This window comes from Trifolium pratense, linkage group LG1 (genome assembly GCF_020283565.1).
Source record: "Trifolium pratense cultivar HEN17-A07 linkage group LG1, ARS_RC_1.1, whole genome shotgun sequence".
In the NCBI taxonomy this organism is placed as follows: Eukaryota; Viridiplantae; Streptophyta; class Magnoliopsida; order Fabales; family Fabaceae; genus Trifolium; species Trifolium pratense.
In genome coordinates, this window is record NC_060059.1 from 4,576,036 (window position 1) to 4,593,575 (window position 17,540).

At 32.4% G+C, this 17,540-nt stretch overlaps 2 protein-coding genes across 2 annotated transcripts; one reads left to right on the forward strand and one right to left on the reverse strand.

The window, feature by feature from the left end:
- Positions 1-4,558: 4,558 nt before the first annotated feature.
- On the forward strand, positions 4,559-8,600 carry LOC123882589. The gene is made up of 6 exons (XM_045931375.1): positions 4,559-5,023; positions 5,117-5,245; positions 5,382-5,561; positions 6,492-6,597; positions 7,521-7,734; positions 7,840-8,600. Exons 2-6 carry the CDS (start codon positions 5,219-5,221, stop codon positions 7,925-7,927), a joined length of 615 nt encoding a protein of 204 aa, XP_045787331.1. The 5' UTR covers positions 4,559-5,023; positions 5,117-5,218; the 3' UTR covers positions 7,928-8,600.
- A 5,955-nt stretch (positions 8,601-14,555) lies between these two features.
- LOC123882606 (pyruvate, phosphate dikinase regulatory protein 1, chloroplastic-like) lies at positions 14,556-17,433 on the reverse strand. The gene is made up of 3 exons (XM_045931376.1): positions 16,956-17,433; positions 15,064-15,697; positions 14,556-14,927 (listed from the first exon to the last, which is right to left on the reverse strand). Exons 1-3 carry the CDS (start codon positions 17,370-17,372, stop codon positions 14,824-14,826), a joined length of 1,155 nt encoding a protein of 384 aa, XP_045787332.1. The 5' UTR covers positions 17,373-17,433; the 3' UTR covers positions 14,556-14,823.
- Between the last annotated feature and the right edge of the window lie 107 nt (positions 17,434-17,540).

Sequence of the window (17,540 nt, forward strand, 5' to 3'; positions counted from 1 at the left end):
ATTTTTTCTAATTAATGTATATGAACCATTTTCATGCGCAAGTATCACCGCAGGTACTTTTTCATTATAGTAATCATCATCATCATATAGTAAGATAAGAAGTGGATTATGGTTGAATATACTAAAAATCGTATATGATTGGACCAACGACCCACCATACACCGCATATATTTTCTAGTGTCTTCTTGAAATCGATTTGGCTGAGGACGCAGAAAAATAGAATTAGTATTATCATTTTTCATCACGTGTGGTGTGCCATACATAGAACTGATTATCCTCTCCATTACCATTCGAAATTGTGACATGTACGTCTTTCTCAATTTTTTTTTTATTTAAGTAATCCGGTGACTAAACCCTCACACATTTAAATGTGGAGAAATGTGGAATTCGGGATTCGAATCCTGGTCACACCAATAATATCTCTGGTAGCTACCATTTGAGCTACACTTATGGGACGTACGTCTTTCTCAATCTATCATTGAAAATATAATACTTCGATCTTAAATATGAATAAATATTGAGTAAATTTTTTATGTATGTAGTGTAAATTTTAAACTAAATATAAAACTTTTTTTTTCTTATTTAAAATCGGAAGCAGTATAAATCTCTATTTTGTGGTAGCATGTATTGTCATTTTTAGTCAATGAGCACCATGTCATCAGTTAATAAACGATGCACGCCACCTTAATTTGCTTAACTTTCTATATTAAAAAATTATACATGAATTTATGTAGTTGATCCGAACGGACCAGAGGTGTAGGCCGGAGTACAATGGAACGGTAGACAAGAGGGATTTAGGCTTCTCAAAAGAGGGATATGTACCTGTAAATATTCTTAAATTCAAGTCAATGATGTTAAGTTTATCATATTAAATGTGGAACCTTATATAAGTAAAAATTAGGGTTATTTGGAGGTATCACATTGAAACCATTAGAAAATTGCAACAAGATCGTCAAATGTGTGAAGTTTGTTGGGTCACGAGGGAGCAGTTGGGAGATCATTCACATTGGGCTCAAGAACAACTATACAAGTGAGTTGGACAACACACATTAACCTAAAACCTAATTAAGGTGTTAGGTTTATGGGTCATCGTACTTATAAAGTGTTCAACCTCTATTTTTCTAAGCAATGTGAGACTTAACTCACACTTGTCACAACAATCTTCACTTCAAGTGTGAGTCTTCAATTTTTTATGTTCTCCCTCAAGCGAAAATTTTCTTCATCCATACACTTGTACTTATACCTTTATTGTTGTACTCAATCGGACCCACTGCCTTCTGCAAAGGGTTTATATAGTCCCCAGCACGGGCCATAAATGTCCTCATGTATGACCATAATGTGAGGACGGATATGACATTCTCGTCATTCATAGTTTCATAATAACGAAAAGTCATTATTGACGGTAAATGTCAATCATTTCGATGTCAGCCGTTACGGAAGGATGACTTCCATGACCGTTGGGCATGAAGGTGCAACTTTGGACATGCGCTACATTGGGTCGAGCTCAACGTAAAAGCGAATGGACTCATCACATTCACGTGGGCTTAGGCCCAATCCAAAACAAATCACAAATACGGTGTTTGATTTAAGGTCTGAACAATGGCGTTGTATGAAAGAATCAAGGATGTAAGCCACGCATAAGGAGTGACAAACTTTTTAACCTTGACCTGAGATTGTTGTTCTAGTACACCAAAAAATCTCATGATATTTGACTACTTAAAAATATAATTGATGATTAAAATGATTAACAAAAGAGACAATTATAATATACTTTGTCTTAAAAGAAATACTATAATTTTATGCATATGAAAATACATAAATGCTTAATGCATAGAGGATCTAAAACTATGATTAACATATTAATGGCCTATACTTTTTAACCAAAAGGTACAATGAAGCCAACCATGGAATGGAGTATGTGTTCGATCGAGTTCATGATAATAATAGCAGAGTCAATGACATCCAATTACTATTAAAAAATCACACAGATTCTGCTCTTTATCTGTCACCACTCAAATGTGTCATGCTAGTATATACTAACAAAAAGTATGTGAATCTTAAATAAATATACAGATAGGTAGTGGAGAGTTATGGAATCTTTTTTTTTTTTAAGTCTTGATTAACCAAATATGCAATTCTTGAATCTTCAAAGGGTGAAATTTCAACAAGCCCTTCTCTCCCCTATCAAGTAAGGGAAAAAAAATAGAATTCCTTGCCTTGACTGATATTAATTTGGATAAATTATTGAGGTCTCTCTATTTATTTACATTCACCTAACAAATATGAATCTTTTGGATATATAGTTTGTTTATAAAATAATTAGGAAGTGTTTAGCAATAGATTTGGTTGGGGTCCACGGTTCGACCCCACAACTGTGATCGGAAAGAGACTGAAACTGTTTGATGTCAGAACTAGGGACTAAAATTGCTTGACGTCAGAATTGACCATCAAACTAAATTACGCAGTCCAGTAGACCAGATACTTAGGGAAAAGAAAAAAAAAAGACTTATAATTCTCATAGTGGGATTTATTTGTTTAGTGATTTTATGTTAAGCATGGGGTGATAGTCTACGTACATAGACCAGTTTAAATTTGGAGTATGAACTTTTTTGACAACGTTTTAAAATAAGAGCGACTTTAATTAATAATTTTTTTAAAAAAATAATAACAACTATAAAATAGTTATAATAATTGTCATAATTTGTTTCTACAAAAACAATTGTTGTTTCAGAACTCCAAAATTTTTACTCTCATCAAATATCATTTTCACCTATATTGATGATCATAATAAAAGTTGGATTTGCTCAAAGTATGTGGATTGACTTGGATTCAATTTTCTAATCCGGTATCTACATTAATCAAACACATCATTTTCTATAAGAAAAAATAAAAGGATCTAATTAAAGTGGTGATTCAAAGTTAAACCATACAATTATTTGACATTGAATCAATCCAGAAACCAGATCAGTTGGGCCAACCCCAGTGATTACATTACAAGTGTGCCTATATGCTACACGTCACAGCAAGCAAAGCAAATAAGAGATATACATAAACTACAATTATGCTTATATAAGTGGCAACAAATTCTCTAAGACATTATTCTTGGCACATAATTTTTATTAATTTTAAATACATATTAATTTATATGGTTGCCTTGACTAATTTAAATTTCAACTAATATTAATGAATTTTCTTTAAGCATAAATTATTTGGAAGAATTTCAATTTGATGCATGATAGAAACAATTTTATGTCAAATTTTATTTACTTTTCGATCGAATTCAGACTTCTTTTGTCCAATAATCGAAGAAATAACTATGGATGTCAATTTGAAACAATTTTATGTCAAAATATTCTATGGAGATTGTCCCATTTGAAAACTCGAACATGAGAAATTCTTTTGCAAAGATGGGGATGGAGTTAAAAGTTCCCTCGAAGGAGGTTTGGGAATGGAGATGAGATTTTATTATCCTCCCGATAAATACTTCATTTCAAAGCACTTCATTAAAATAACATATGTACGTGTATATTTAAGTATTTTATGTTATATTATTATTTTTTTTTATATTTTCACACAATGTAAGCATGAATTTATTTTAATGCGATGTTTATTATTGTCAAAACTTACAAGACACATAATAATGTCGTAATTTTTTTATATGTTTTATATTAAACTATTTTTTAAGGTGGATGAATCCCCGAAAAAATCATAGGAATTCGCAGGATTGGAAATGAAGGAAGAAACCGCAAAACAGAAAATAGAGACAGAGATGAGAATCATCTCGAATTATAAAGAATGAAATGAGTCTTGCTAAACAGTATTCCCGAGTCACTCTTTAAGCCTTCTATTTAAAGTACTCGACGTTTATTCGCCACCTATAGTATAGATAATGTGTTGATAGTAATACATTATTATTACTGTAGTTGATGGTAATTGGTTAGAAAATGTGTAGCGCACGCGGTACTCTTCATACTGTAGTTGAAGGAGATTTTTTCAGTCGATGAAAGTGTATTACAAAAAAAGTATAAATCACCACTTTGGTGCTTTTTTCTTATTGCAAAATCATTATCTTGTTCATGAAATTATAATTTTGGTTAAACTAACATACAAATTTATAAAATAGCAATTTAATTTTTTTCATACAGAACATTTTGGTTTTGGAAACTTTTTTAAAAACTTTTTTTTTTTTACAATATTGTCGATCAAAATCGAACATAAGACATCTTGTATACTACCCAAAATTTTCACCACCAGATCAAATATAATAACTTACATTTTAAAAAATAATTTAGTCCCATAAATTTAAAAATGTTGGTCAATTTAGTTTGTTTTGCAAAATATTCACGGGATACTAACCCAATTAAAATATGAATATTGTTGGAAATTAAATACTATTTATTCAAGTGGTAAGGATTTTGGTGCTTAAACATATAGTCAAATGTTCGATTTCGGACTTATGCATACAAAAAACTAGAATTTCATTTTAAGATAAATAAGATAGATGCTTAAAATTGAAGCTATAATCCCTATATATGAAAAATGGTTATTTATTTACTCTAACTATAAAAAATAAAGACAACATAGACAAAGGGGAAGTATGGAACTATGTCCACTTTTGCAATTAAATTATAAACTCATTCCTAATGTCCTAATCCTCTATAGATGAATGTTTGTTTATACAAGAAACCAAACCCCACATCAAAATTCATCATCATACTCTTCTCACCTCACCTTCCCTTTCTTACACTATTTCCTTCCTTTCTACCTTCCAATCAAAACCATCCACCTATAACAAGACAAAAAACGTTGTAGTTATAAGTCACTTTGTTTCTTCTTCTTCTTCCACTTCTATTCCATCATCATCATCATCATTATTTTCACCACAACAAACTACCAAAAACTTCTGTTACCTGTTTTTTCCTTTGTCTTTCTGCAAAATTTCACTAAGACCATAATCGTTAAAACCAAAAAAGACCCGTTTTTTAATACAACAAAGACGAAATTTCTTGATTATGATTCACGGGTATTTTTTCTTTTGATTTTTTTTATCGTTATTCTTATCTAAAAATTGAGTCTTTTGACTTATGGTGTTCATGAATCATGTTTCTTCAATTAGGTGCTATTTGGCTATGTCTTAATCTCTTGTGACCCATTCAATACGCAACGCAACTTTTGACTCTGAAAAACAAAAGAAGAACTTTTTTTCTCTTCAAAAGTCATGGAACTTGCGCAAATTCATGAGTTGGTAAGAATCTTAATTTCTTTTATAATATAACTGTTCCATTGAATTTGAATTCTGGGTCATCTTCAATTTTCATTTTTTTTTATTTTGCACTCGCTAGTTTCTTCATAGTTCATGATAATTCTTGTGTTTTGTATAGGATTTAGAGGGTTTGGATTCAAAACAACAGATGAACATAGGTTCTCAGAGAATTTTGGTTTCAGATCATATAAACGCATATCAATATTCTTCTGAGAAAGTAGATAGCTATGTGATTGATATGGATTCTTTCTCTTCCAGCATCAACAAAGACATCATCAATGCCAATTCAAGAACTACGGTAAGATTTTTTTATTATTTTTTACTTTATGTATATGATTATTTTATTTTTATATTATTATATATTATTTGGCCCATCTCACAAACAAAACAGAGTCAGTGTCATGTTCTGTTATTTAAATTTTTTATTATGTAATTGTAAACTTATAATTCTTGTATATATATTTTTTATTTTTGAAAATTCATTAGTATTCTAGTGTTTTGTTGGTACATCCTTTACAAATTTAATTCAAAATAATTAAATATAAAAAAATAATATGACATATTCAACTAAACTCTAGAGTATCCCGGTACTTTTTTTGTAATAGTCAGTAATGTATGTTTGAATTTCGGCTTAATTAACTATTTTTTTTTTACAATCCATGCAAAATTAAACTCTAAAATGCATTTTTTGTCAAATTTTAAACTGGTTCATCTTAATTCTGACATTTTTACCGCAAATTCAAACATGCGATTAAAAGTTTAATGGTAAATTCCGATAAGTTTTTAAGATCATATGTCAAACTAGTGTAAAATTAGTTTAAACTAGTTTACTTGTATGTCCACTTTTCTCTTCTTATTGTTTTTTTTACAATATCCATTTTTCTCTTATTATAAAAGAAAATAATGGAACAAAAAACATAGACGTTATCAACTTTTGTTACACCTTTGCGGCCATTAGAATCGAATGTCTTTCTCAACCAATATTTTTCTCCCACGCTTTCTCCATAAACCCTTTAATTATAATATATTTTAATTGATCAAAACGTTGAAGATTAAAGAAGCCACTAGATAATTAACTTTGTGTGTGACTTACTCAACTCCACCAAGTTGTAGCATTCTTACGTTGTTCTTTCTTTTGGTTATTGCACTTAATAATATTTTTTTATTTTTAAGAAATGCACTTAATAATTTCTTTCATTTGAATTGGTTTATTTTAAATGATATGTAGTTGCAAAGGAACCTTTCAAGGAAAGGATCTCAACGTGATAGAAATGTGAGTGGCAATGTCACACTTCAAGACAAGGACACTGTCCCTACTACATGCTCTCCGAAAGGTACTATTGCCATTCCAATTGTGTTACCGACCTCTACATTGTATTCTACCTAAACTTGATATTTGTTTTATCTCATTAATTAGATTTGGATCATCTTTGGTTTGAATTTTTAGGTGTCACATGCCCGTTTAAAGAAAAACTTGTGTATAATACAAAATATACATGAAAGAATCCAAATATATTTTTGTTTTTTTATCTTATGGATCTGTACTAATTAATAACTATTCTTTAGGTGTGTTTGTTTTCATGCATGTCTTCTTCATTTCAAAAATGTTTCATATAATTATCAACTTTAGGTTCATTGGTAAAATATTTCATAAACAACCAACCTGTACCTATTGTCAGGCCAAGGTGGTGGGTGTCCCTCATTCCTAGGCTTCATATTTGTCTTATGATATATCTTGTCACTATATATATAGAGAGAGGTTTTGGAAAAATATCAAACATGACTGTAAAAGCATACACTAGTGTATTTTGGATGAACGATAACTCTGATTAAACTACGGTGACACTGTAATTTTGTTGAATTTTGAAAGTATAATTTTTGTCAAAATTGCGGTGATCAACTGTGATTCTATCAAACTCGCCTTCAATTCAGACATGTAGTTAGCAAAATTTGTTTGGCCTAGTCACCGGTGGTTGAAGATTAGTTAAGGTGAAAAATATAGGTAAACCTACTATGTAAAATTGTCAAACATAGCTCTGTGAAATAGATTTTTGAGTCAATCATATACAAGGCTAAAGTGAAGATTATATAAGATTATCATATGTATTAATATGTTGTTGGTACACCATACTTAGGGGCCACATGTTCTGTCACAATTATCAGAAATTTGGACATTATTGTTGTAGATTTGTAATGTAGTAATGTAAATTTTAAACTCTTGTATTGTATTGATTGTATGGTTTTCATTGAGCTGCAGCTTCTCTGTTAGGACCATGCAAGTCAACGGTGGTAACGGTGGGGTCCACACAGAATTCAACAAACCCACCACAACAAGTACATCATCAAATTACAGTCACAGCAGCTAGTAACATGCGTAACAACAACACTGAAAATAAATGTATAACAAGGAGAAGTACTTCTTATTCATGGCTCCTTGACCCTAAAAAAGTTCTTCTTGCCTTTGCCACATTGTATGTAATATTCAACAACTCTTATATTATAATAACTTGAGTTAGTTAGTTAGTTAGTCCTTAACACAATTTTATGTGACTTGATTGATATGTTTTTTGTAACAGCTCGAGCGTGGGAACGTTGTTACTGATATACTTGACTCTTAGTATCAGCAAGCATAATGGAGTTGAATATGGAAGTGATTTGCAGTAGTTACCAATTCCGCCCGACTTATATCGTATACAATGAGATTTTGAGACACGCCATAAAATTTGAAGAACGCAATATTTCACAAGTTGCAAATGCGCGCTAACTAGAATTTCCACCATCTTTATGTCAGAATCAGTTACCTCTTCTGGTGCTACAAAAGGATATATTATGCACTATGATAGAGGGGATGGAATATTTCTTTTACAATAGCTGATAATGATAAAGATCACATGGAAGAGGATGAGATCATGAGAAAGATCTCTTTAGTTTATTTGGTGTGTTATTTTTAGGGTATAGTGGATTTGAAGTATGAGAAAGTTACTTTTTTCTTTTTCTCTTCTTAGGAATTTATATACCTCATCATCACTTGTATATGTATCATTCTGTTTTGTTTTGCTCTTACATGAAATCCTACTAGTAATAGCAATTGAACCTTTTTCCATTTTTGTAAATTTAAAGTGAAGGAATATAAGGAAAAGGAGTGCAATAGTGAAACTGCAATGCCATGGGAACTACCTACAAGATGCAAAAGTGCAATGCTGTGAGCAGTAGGCACAAAAAGATATGCATGCTCAATGAAATTTTTGGTCTTTATCAATAAAGCTGTAAACCACTAGTTGTTTTTCAAGGGACAAATAATGTAATGATGATATATTAGGAAACTTTTTTGAATAAACTAGGTGTGTCATGTGTGAATCATTTAACTTAATTTGGCAAATTTTGTATGTTGTATAGTTGGGGTCTACATAACGAGTAGAAGCATGTGAAGTGTGAATGATTAGATCCTTTTCAACAATGAACCTTTATCTTAAGATTGATGTTTACCAATAATACAAGTTAAATAGTTATACACTTATACCAGTTTCAGAACCAAACAAACATGACAAAATTTCAAATCCTTAGAAGAGGAGAAAACACTTGTTCTAAGGTTGCAGTAAAAAATTTAATCCAGTTAGTTGGTCTAGTGTGGTGATTGACGTTCGACTTGGTAGGAAGGACCACTATCCTATCCCCGCAACTGCGATCGGGAGGGGGCTGGAACCACTTGATGCCAGAACTGAGCCCCCCGAACCAGATTAGATGGTCTAGTAGAAATGTTTACGAATGACACTCACCGTTCGCATATACATGTTTTTGTGCCTACCTACGTATCTATAGGAATGTTTGGTACACTAGTAATCTTACATAAATACATTATATGTTAAAGGCTTATATAGGTTACTTGGAAGTTGGAACCTAAGATTTTCAACATTTTTAGCATGCAATGTATATTTTTTCAACAAGTGAATGCAAACACAGTGCATGAATATTAAATTCCACCAGATAATTTGATAATGAAATAGATATCCTACATAAGAATTAAGTATAATTGGATCCACAAAAACAATTAGAACCATTTAGGTAAGCAATAAAAAAGGCTATTTAAGATAAATTGTCTATATCTGACTTTGAAAACCAAACCATAGAGAAATACTTTACCAATTTGGCAGGAAAAGAGTTTCCTTGCCCTTGAAGGAAAGAAAACTGCAACTCTACTTATTCATTGTATTTCACAGTATTTTTCACAAAAGAGAAGTTACCAGCACCCACCAAATTTAATGATGGAAGTTTTACAATTATAGGTAAGTTCATCAGAGCAAAACAGCTTTTCAACAGCTGGGCCTAGTAAGATACTGTTCAACGATTAACTAACGTTCCCATTTCGTAGAATACGTTTGAATGTAATATTTTGCGACTCCACTTGAAATAATCTAAATCACAGTTTGCATTATAGGAATGTGAAATCGAGTATAATTTTGAACTCGTTAGTAATAACCGACCAAACAAGGTTCTCACTAATTTGCAAGCCGTCTCAGCAGCTGAAGATAATGATGAATCGGCTAATGTATACACAAGCAATTCACCTTCCTTCACTGCTTGCTTTATTACAAATATTAACAACTAACAGAAAAACTGTGATGATTTAAATTAGTGATTTGAAAAAGTATGGTATATGATAATATTAAGCGAATAAGCAAATTGGTCCTCGAAATTATAAACATTAGTCAAAATAGTCCATAATTTTTATGAATTAGCAAATACATCCTTGACAATGTGTCAAAATATTCTTTCAACCATTAATGTTGCTTCGGCTGACACTGTGATATTCGACCAAATGAGGAAGCTGGTTGAAGAACTTAGGCTGGTTGAAAAAGCAGTTGGCATTGTCTAAAACAGAAACTGGTTGAGGCTAACACTGTTGTCACCATCTGAAGAATCTTCAACCTGAATGAGTCACTATGTCGACAAAGAAGCAACTTGAAGATATGTTGTTGGACATTAGAAAATCCAGTTCCTCTTAATGTATTATAATTTTGCATTTTTTGTGTCCATTCAGTACTGTCGACAATTGGCTTAACTTAATGCAATATTTTGTTTTGGATTTGTTTCTGTCGGTACAATTTTATTGTTGGCATTTAATGAATTTAATTGATAACTCTTAAGTAATTAAATCTGACCAACATTGATGTGGTTGATGAGTTTTACTTAGGTAATTCTATCTTGTACTCGTTACTACTCAAGCTCAATTAGTATGAATAGGACCAACCTCAAACCATTTTTTCTCATTTCATTTCTGAATTTCTTCATGGCTTTTTTCCTTTCTCCTCCCTTGTTTCTTCTCATTTACTCCTTACTTTCAATGTTCTTCATCTGCGAAGGTCTTTGTCTTAACGGTGAAACAATCTGGAGGCTAAATTGCTTTCCTCATGTGGGATTTGAGGATATAGTGGTTTCTCCTCGTGAGAACTATTTTATCTTCGCTAGCCCAAATCGAAAGATTAGAGAAGTAACTGCCAACACAATAACAGGAAGTTGTTTGCGGCACTCGCTGGTTTCTTCCGAATTCATAATGACAATTGCGAGGCTTCAGAGTAAGAACAGATGAACAATGGTTCTCAGAGAATCTTGGTTTCAGATCATATAAACACATATCAATATTCTTCTGAGAAAGTAGATAGCTTTGTGGTTGATATGGATTCCATCTCTTCCAGCATCAACAAAGACATCACCAATGCCAATTCAAGAACTACAGTAAGATTAAATATTTTTTTAAAACAATGTCATTTTACTGATGATTATTTTAATTTTATATTAAACCTGAATGCTAGAAGTAGAACTTCCCCAATGGTAGTAAGTGTGTCTCGATTAGCGAGAGTTTAGCAAGTACCGTGTTCTTGTTAAGCTCAAAAAATGTAGTTTCTACCAACATATTGACTCACTTTGATTATGACTAATTTACCGCAAATTCAAACATGCACTTAGAGTTTAGTGGTAACATCCGATAAGAATTGATTATATTGCACCACGAGTCCACTTTGTAATCAAAATTTATTTGCGAAATCTTTATTCTCGTCGGACATTTGTGTAAAATTAGATAAAAACTAGTTTAACCGACTTTGTATGTCCATTTTAATTTTATTTTTATGATGAAATGCACTTTTTTTTTAATCATGATGAAATGCACTTCATAATTTCATTTACTTGATTTATTTTAAACGATATATTGTTGCAGAAGAGCCTTTCTAGGAAAGGTTCTCAGCATTGGGGTGATAGGAATGTGCATGGCAATGTCACACTTCAAGACAAGGATACTGTCCCTACTGAAAGGTACCATTACCATTCCAATGTGTTACCGACTTCTTCATTGTACTCTTCTAACTTTATACATGAGAGTTCGTGTTTTTTCATTTATTGTGATTTGGATCATCTAAGTTTGATTGTTTTGATGTCACATGGCAATTTAAAGACAATTTTGTGTACACTAAATACAAAAAAGAAATACATGATAGAATCCAAATATATTTTGTTGTTTTCACAGTATCTTATGAATCTCAACCGACTGATTTGCCAACTTGGATTTGTTTTCATGCAGCATATCTTTGAGTTGAAAAAATGTTTTATATAATTGTCAACTTTATGATGTGACTGTTTTCATTGTTTTACCCTAAGGCACAATTTTGAATACTGGTAACTAAATTCAAATGGTAAAATAATTCATCACCAACCTGTACTTATATCAGGACAATGTTGGTTTCCTCTGATTCCTAGGCCTTATATCTGTCCTAGCATTATAGTTGTCATTTATTCATTTTCATCATCTCAAACCCAATAAAATATGAGATAATTAATTTTGACATATTCTCGGTGAGAATGTTTTACACTGTTAACCAATCACAAATAATTTCTTGTATGGCTTTTAAAGTAAATATATTTAAAATCAAATATTTTTAATAATTCAACTGTTATGATTGATAGATAATGTAAACAAACTTTACAGTAAAAATTGAATACACTATAGTTTTGAAATAATATCAAACAAGATTGATTGCATAGTGATTTAGTAAAAATTGTCTGGCCTGGTCAGGTCATTGGTGGTTGAAGATTAGTTAAGGTGAAAAAATAGGAGACCTACTATGTAAAATTGTTAAATTTAACTCTGAAATAGGTTTCTGGGTCAATCATATGCAAGGCAAAAGTGCTGTATGATTATATAATAAGATTATAACATGTAATCAATATGTTGTTGGTACACCATACTTAGGGACCACATGTACTGTTAGGATTTTGGACATCATCGTAGTGAACTTGTAATGCACTATTGTAAACTCTTGTATTGATTATGGGTTTCATTGAACTGTATCTGTAAGTTAGGATCCTACAAAGTCAACAGTTGTGGTGGTGAGGTCAACACAGAATTCAACAAACCCACCACAGCAAGTGCAGCATCAAATTACTATCACAAGTTCACAATAGCTAGTAAGTAGTAACATGTGTAACAACACTGAAAACAAATGTATAACAAGAAGTACAAGTTTTTCTTCATGGCTCCATGACCCTAAAAAAGTTATTGTCTTCGCCACATTGTAAGATTCTCAACTCATATATAACTCAATTATTTTGGCTCTGCTTTTAACTTGTGTTGATCCTTAACATGATTTTAGGTGCCTTGATTTATATGTTGTGAAACAAGTCAAACGCGGGTACATTGTAACTGATATACTTGACTCTTACTATTAGCAAGAAAAATGAAGTTCAATATTGGGGGTGATTTGCAGTAATTACTGATATCGCCAACTTGTACTACCAACTTATACCAAATATGATGAGATTATGGGACGTGCCAAAAAGTTCGAAGACAAAATTGCATAGGTTACAAATGCTAACTAGAATTCCCACCATCTTTATGTCAGAATCAGTCACCTCTTCTGGCTATACAAGAGGCTTGATAATATACTATGCACTATGATAGAGGGGGGGAGGAATATTTCTTTTATAACAGCTGATAAAGATCACATAATAGAGGGGATCTCTATAGTTTATTGGGTGTGTTATTTCATTTTTCAGGGCATAGTGGATTTGGAGGATGAAAAAGTTACTTTTTGCTTTTTCTCTCCTTAGGATTTATATACCTCAGTGTAGCCTGTATCATTCTGTTATGTTTTGCTCTTATTTGCAATCCTAATAGCAATTAAACGCTTTTCCATTTGTGTAAATACCAAGATAGGGAAAAGGAGAGAGGAAAGGAAAATAGTAGTGCCATGAGAGCTACCTACAAAAGTACCGGCGTGAGAGCAAATAGTCACTAAGAGACATGCACGCTCAATGAAACTTTTGGTCTTTATCAATAAAGCTGCAATCCACTAGTTGATTTTCCAGGGACAAATCAAGTTTGATGTATTGGGAAACCTTTAGGAATAAACTAGGTGTGTCATGTGTGAATCATTTAGGAAACCTTTGGCAAACTTCGTATGTTATGTAGTTGGTCTAAATAACTAGAAGCATGTAAACATTAAAGCTTTTTCCTTAACAGAGAGTTTTTATCTTAAGATTGATGTTTGCCACTAATAGAAATTAATTAGTTATGCCAGTTTGCATTAATCTTGTCTTCAGCCATGATAAAATTTCACATCCTTAGAAAAGGATGAAACACTTATTCTAATGTTACAGTAAAAAATTTAATCCATACATCCCAGTTAGGTGAACAAGAACAAAATATTAGCAGCTCAACCTACAAAATTCATGGCTGTGTTTTTGTGCCTGCCTATATGAATGTTTGGTACACCAGCAATCTTACATAAATACGTTCAATGCCTATATAGGTTGTTTGGAAGTTGGAATCTAAGATTTTCAACATTTTTAGCAAATGTATTTTTTTTCAACATGTAAATGCAAACACAGTGCATGAATATTAAATCCCACCGGATAATTTGGTGAGAAAATAGATATCAATAAACAGTGCCGGCATAACAGTTAAGTATTACTTACTAGATCCATAAGACAATTAGAGGCAATAAAAAAGGCTCCCTAAGAGGCTAGGACAAATTTTCTAGATTTGACTTCGAAAATCAAACCATGGAGAAATACTTCACCAATTTGGCAGGAAAAGAGATTCCTTTCCCTTGAAGGAAACTGCATTTCTACTTATTCATTGTATTCTACTGCATTTTTCATTAAACAGAAGTCACCAGCACCCACCAAATTTAATGGTGTAAGTTTTATAATTATTATAGGTATTTAAGTTCATCTTAGCAAAACAGCTTTTCCACAGCTGGGTCTAGTAAGATACTGTTCAAGATTAACAAACATTTGGTTTCTTAGAATCGACTTATTTATTATACTACATGGTTTGAAATCGATAGTAATGTTCCAATATTCCATAAAATAAAAAAGAAAAAAAGATAGTAATATTCCATAATATAACATAGAATAAACTATGACACAAAAAAGGCATACCTGTAGGCTAAATATACAATTGCGTATGATAAATGATTTATGAGTAGTCAGCAAATTCTGCTTTGCAATAGTATAAAACTTTGATGCTTTACAATATGGAGTTCAACGAGTGAATATCAACATCTTTAGTAGCGTTTTGAGATGCTAGACATTGTGTACTTATTCTTACGGTCATGGAACAGCCTCAATACAACTGCTGCAGTTTCTTCTACCGCTTTAGCAGTCACATCTGTATATATGGCAGAAAAAAAATTAGAATCCATCAGCATTAGCTTGACTGTAATATTTTGCAACTCCTTTTGAAATCATCTAAATCACAGTTTGCATTTTCGAAATATGAAACGGGTATAATTTAAACTCATTACCAATAACCGGCCAGACAGGGTTCTGTGCAAAGAGCCTTCCTGCGAATTCAAGTTCCCCTCTAATATAATCCATTTCCGAGTAATTAGTCCTTGATCCTGAACTAAATCCCAAAGTTTTAGCCCTTGTTCTTCTAATATCCTGTAAAACGCCATGATTTATAGTCAATCCAAAAACCTTCTTTGGATCAACCTGAAAGAGAGTCCTAGGCATTTCCACCCCCATTACAATCGGTACATTGGCGACCTTATACCCTTTCTGAGCAAGATAAATAGACAAAGGCGTTTTCCCAGTTCGGGAAACCCCAGTAAGAACAATATCAGCCTTGGCAAGATTCTGTGGAGATGCCCCGTCATCTTGCTTGATAGTGAATTCAATAGCTTCAATCCTACGAAAGTAATCATCGGAGAGAGGAACGCCAGATGCACCACGGGGAAGGCCAGAGGGAGACACGCCCAAATGAGAAGCAATGTCCTCTGTAATGGGTCCCAGTACATTAGTAGAAGGCACACCCCATAATTTGCAGGCCTTCTCAGCTGTTGAAGATAATGAAGAATCGGCTAATGTATACACAAGTAATGCATCGTCCTTCACTGCTTGCTTTATTATCTCCATTAACCTCTCACCATCATCAATCTAATCAACAACAAACTCAACATAAATATAAAAAAATAGCTAAAAACAAAAACTGTGATGATTAAAATTCGTGTTTTGAAAAAGTGTGGCACATGAAGTATTAAGCGAATAAACAGATTGGTCCTCAAATTTTTAAACATTAGTCAAAATAGTCCCTAATTATAACAAATTAGCAAATACATCCCTAACATGGTAAAATGTCAATCAAAATAGTCTCTCTATTAAGTTTTAGCGTTAAGGACTATGACGCAACACATTAATCAAATATGGGAGCCATCCACGGTAATCCCACTGCGACTGATTTGGCTATAAAATTTCGGTTTCTCATGGACTAATTTGCTAGTAGTAACTAGTCCATGCACAGTTGCAATTTATGACAAACTTGTATTTGAGAAGACACAAATTGCATAGGTAAATAAGTCCCTAGTGAGCTTATATTAATGTGAGATTAATGTAACATGTCACATCATAAGCCTATAATGATAGTAGAAGTTAGCAGAAGAACCATTTTAAATGATATATTTGTCAATTCGCAAAAACATGAAGGATTATTTTGACAAATATTACAATTTCGATGACAAGGCTCTGTTTGGCAACGCCAAATTTTGAGCTTAAAGCTTATAGCTTATACTCCCTCCGGTCCTTATTATAAGAAACACTTTGACAAAATCACACAGACCAAGGAAGGTAAATTTTCTCATTAATGATTCTAACATTTTATGTTATATTCCAAAACTAACCTTTGACTAGCATGTGAAATAGGACTCTCTAATTAATGCACTAGCATTATAATGAATTATTTGATTGTATTTAATAAGGGTACAAATGGAATTGTGACAAAGTGTTTCTTATAAAAAGGACCAAATAAAAATTCCAAAGTGTTTCTTATAAAAAGGACCGGAGGGAGTAATATAAAAAATGAATCCCCGATTAGTGACGTTTTTATTTTTCTTCTTCACAAGCTTACAGCTTATAGCTTTTTTCTCTAAATTTTACCTGTCATCTCACTTGCAAGAAATTAAATATTAATTTAACATGTTTTTTATGTCATTTCATATTTATAGGTTAGTTCAACCCTAATTTTACCACAAAACAAACACTACAAATTCAATAAGCAAGCTATAACCCAACTTATAAGTTAGCTTATCGGTTATACACCATCAAACACAGCATAATTTATCTATTCACAAATTATAGTATTATTATTTTCATGCATATAAAGCAAAATGGATAAAGAATGAAAGGTCAGAAAAGTTACCCCAGAAAACAAATGAGTACTAACGGGGCAACCACGATCAACCAAGCAGTAATCGAACTGACCCAAAGCGGCGTTAACACAATGTTCAGCGGTCCAACCGGTTCCGTCGGAGACAATATAAATGGACTTGGCCCTAAACTCTGTGCCGTCATCACTGACGGAGTCATCTGCGTCAACAGCGAGGTGAGCTGTTGTATGTGGAGAGTGGTTGGGTTCTTCTAGGGTCTGGGTTCGGGAACTAGAGCGGTCCAATTTTCGACCAGAACGTATTGCACGAGCCCTGGACCACCGGTTCAGTTGGGGACTTACCTTGGATTTCCCTGTAACTGATTTGGATCCAGGGTCGTTGTTGTTGCACGCTCTGATTTGTAGAACTGGATGAGTGTTTCGACATAGTTGCCAAATTGGCATAGGCATGGTGTAGCTAACAACTGTTTTAGATTAGTAGTTACTAGTACTATTTTATCATTTCCTTTCTAATTACTATTGTTTTAAAAATATTTTCTACTTAACAAAGAAATTTATTTTTAATCAAATTATTTATTTATTTATTGTAGTGTTATTAGAAATTTATTGTTGTTTTAT

Bases quoted from the DNA above. Each gene is read 5' to 3' on its own strand.
- LOC123882589 (XM_045931375.1), top strand. From the start codon at position 5,219: ATGGAACTTGCGCAAATTCATGAGTTG. The intron at 5,246-5,381 runs GTAAGAATCTTA...TGTTTTGTATAG, and splicing joins TTGCGCAAATTCATGAGTTG to GATTTAGAGGGTTTGGATTC. The intron at 5,562-6,491 runs GTAAGATTTTTT...AATGATATGTAG, and splicing joins ATGCCAATTCAAGAACTACG to TTGCAAAGGAACCTTTCAAG.
- LOC123882606 (XM_045931376.1), bottom strand. From the start codon at position 17,372: ATGCCTATGCCAATTTGGCAACTATGTCGAAACACTCATCCAGTTCTA. The intron at 15,698-16,955 runs GTAACTTTTCTG...GTTGTTGATTAG, and splicing joins GTACTCATTTGTTTTCTGGG to ATTGATGATGGTGAGAGGTT. The intron at 14,928-15,063 runs GTAATGAGTTTA...CCATATATACAG, and splicing joins CCCTGTCTGGCCGGTTATTG to ATGTGACTGCTAAAGCGGTA.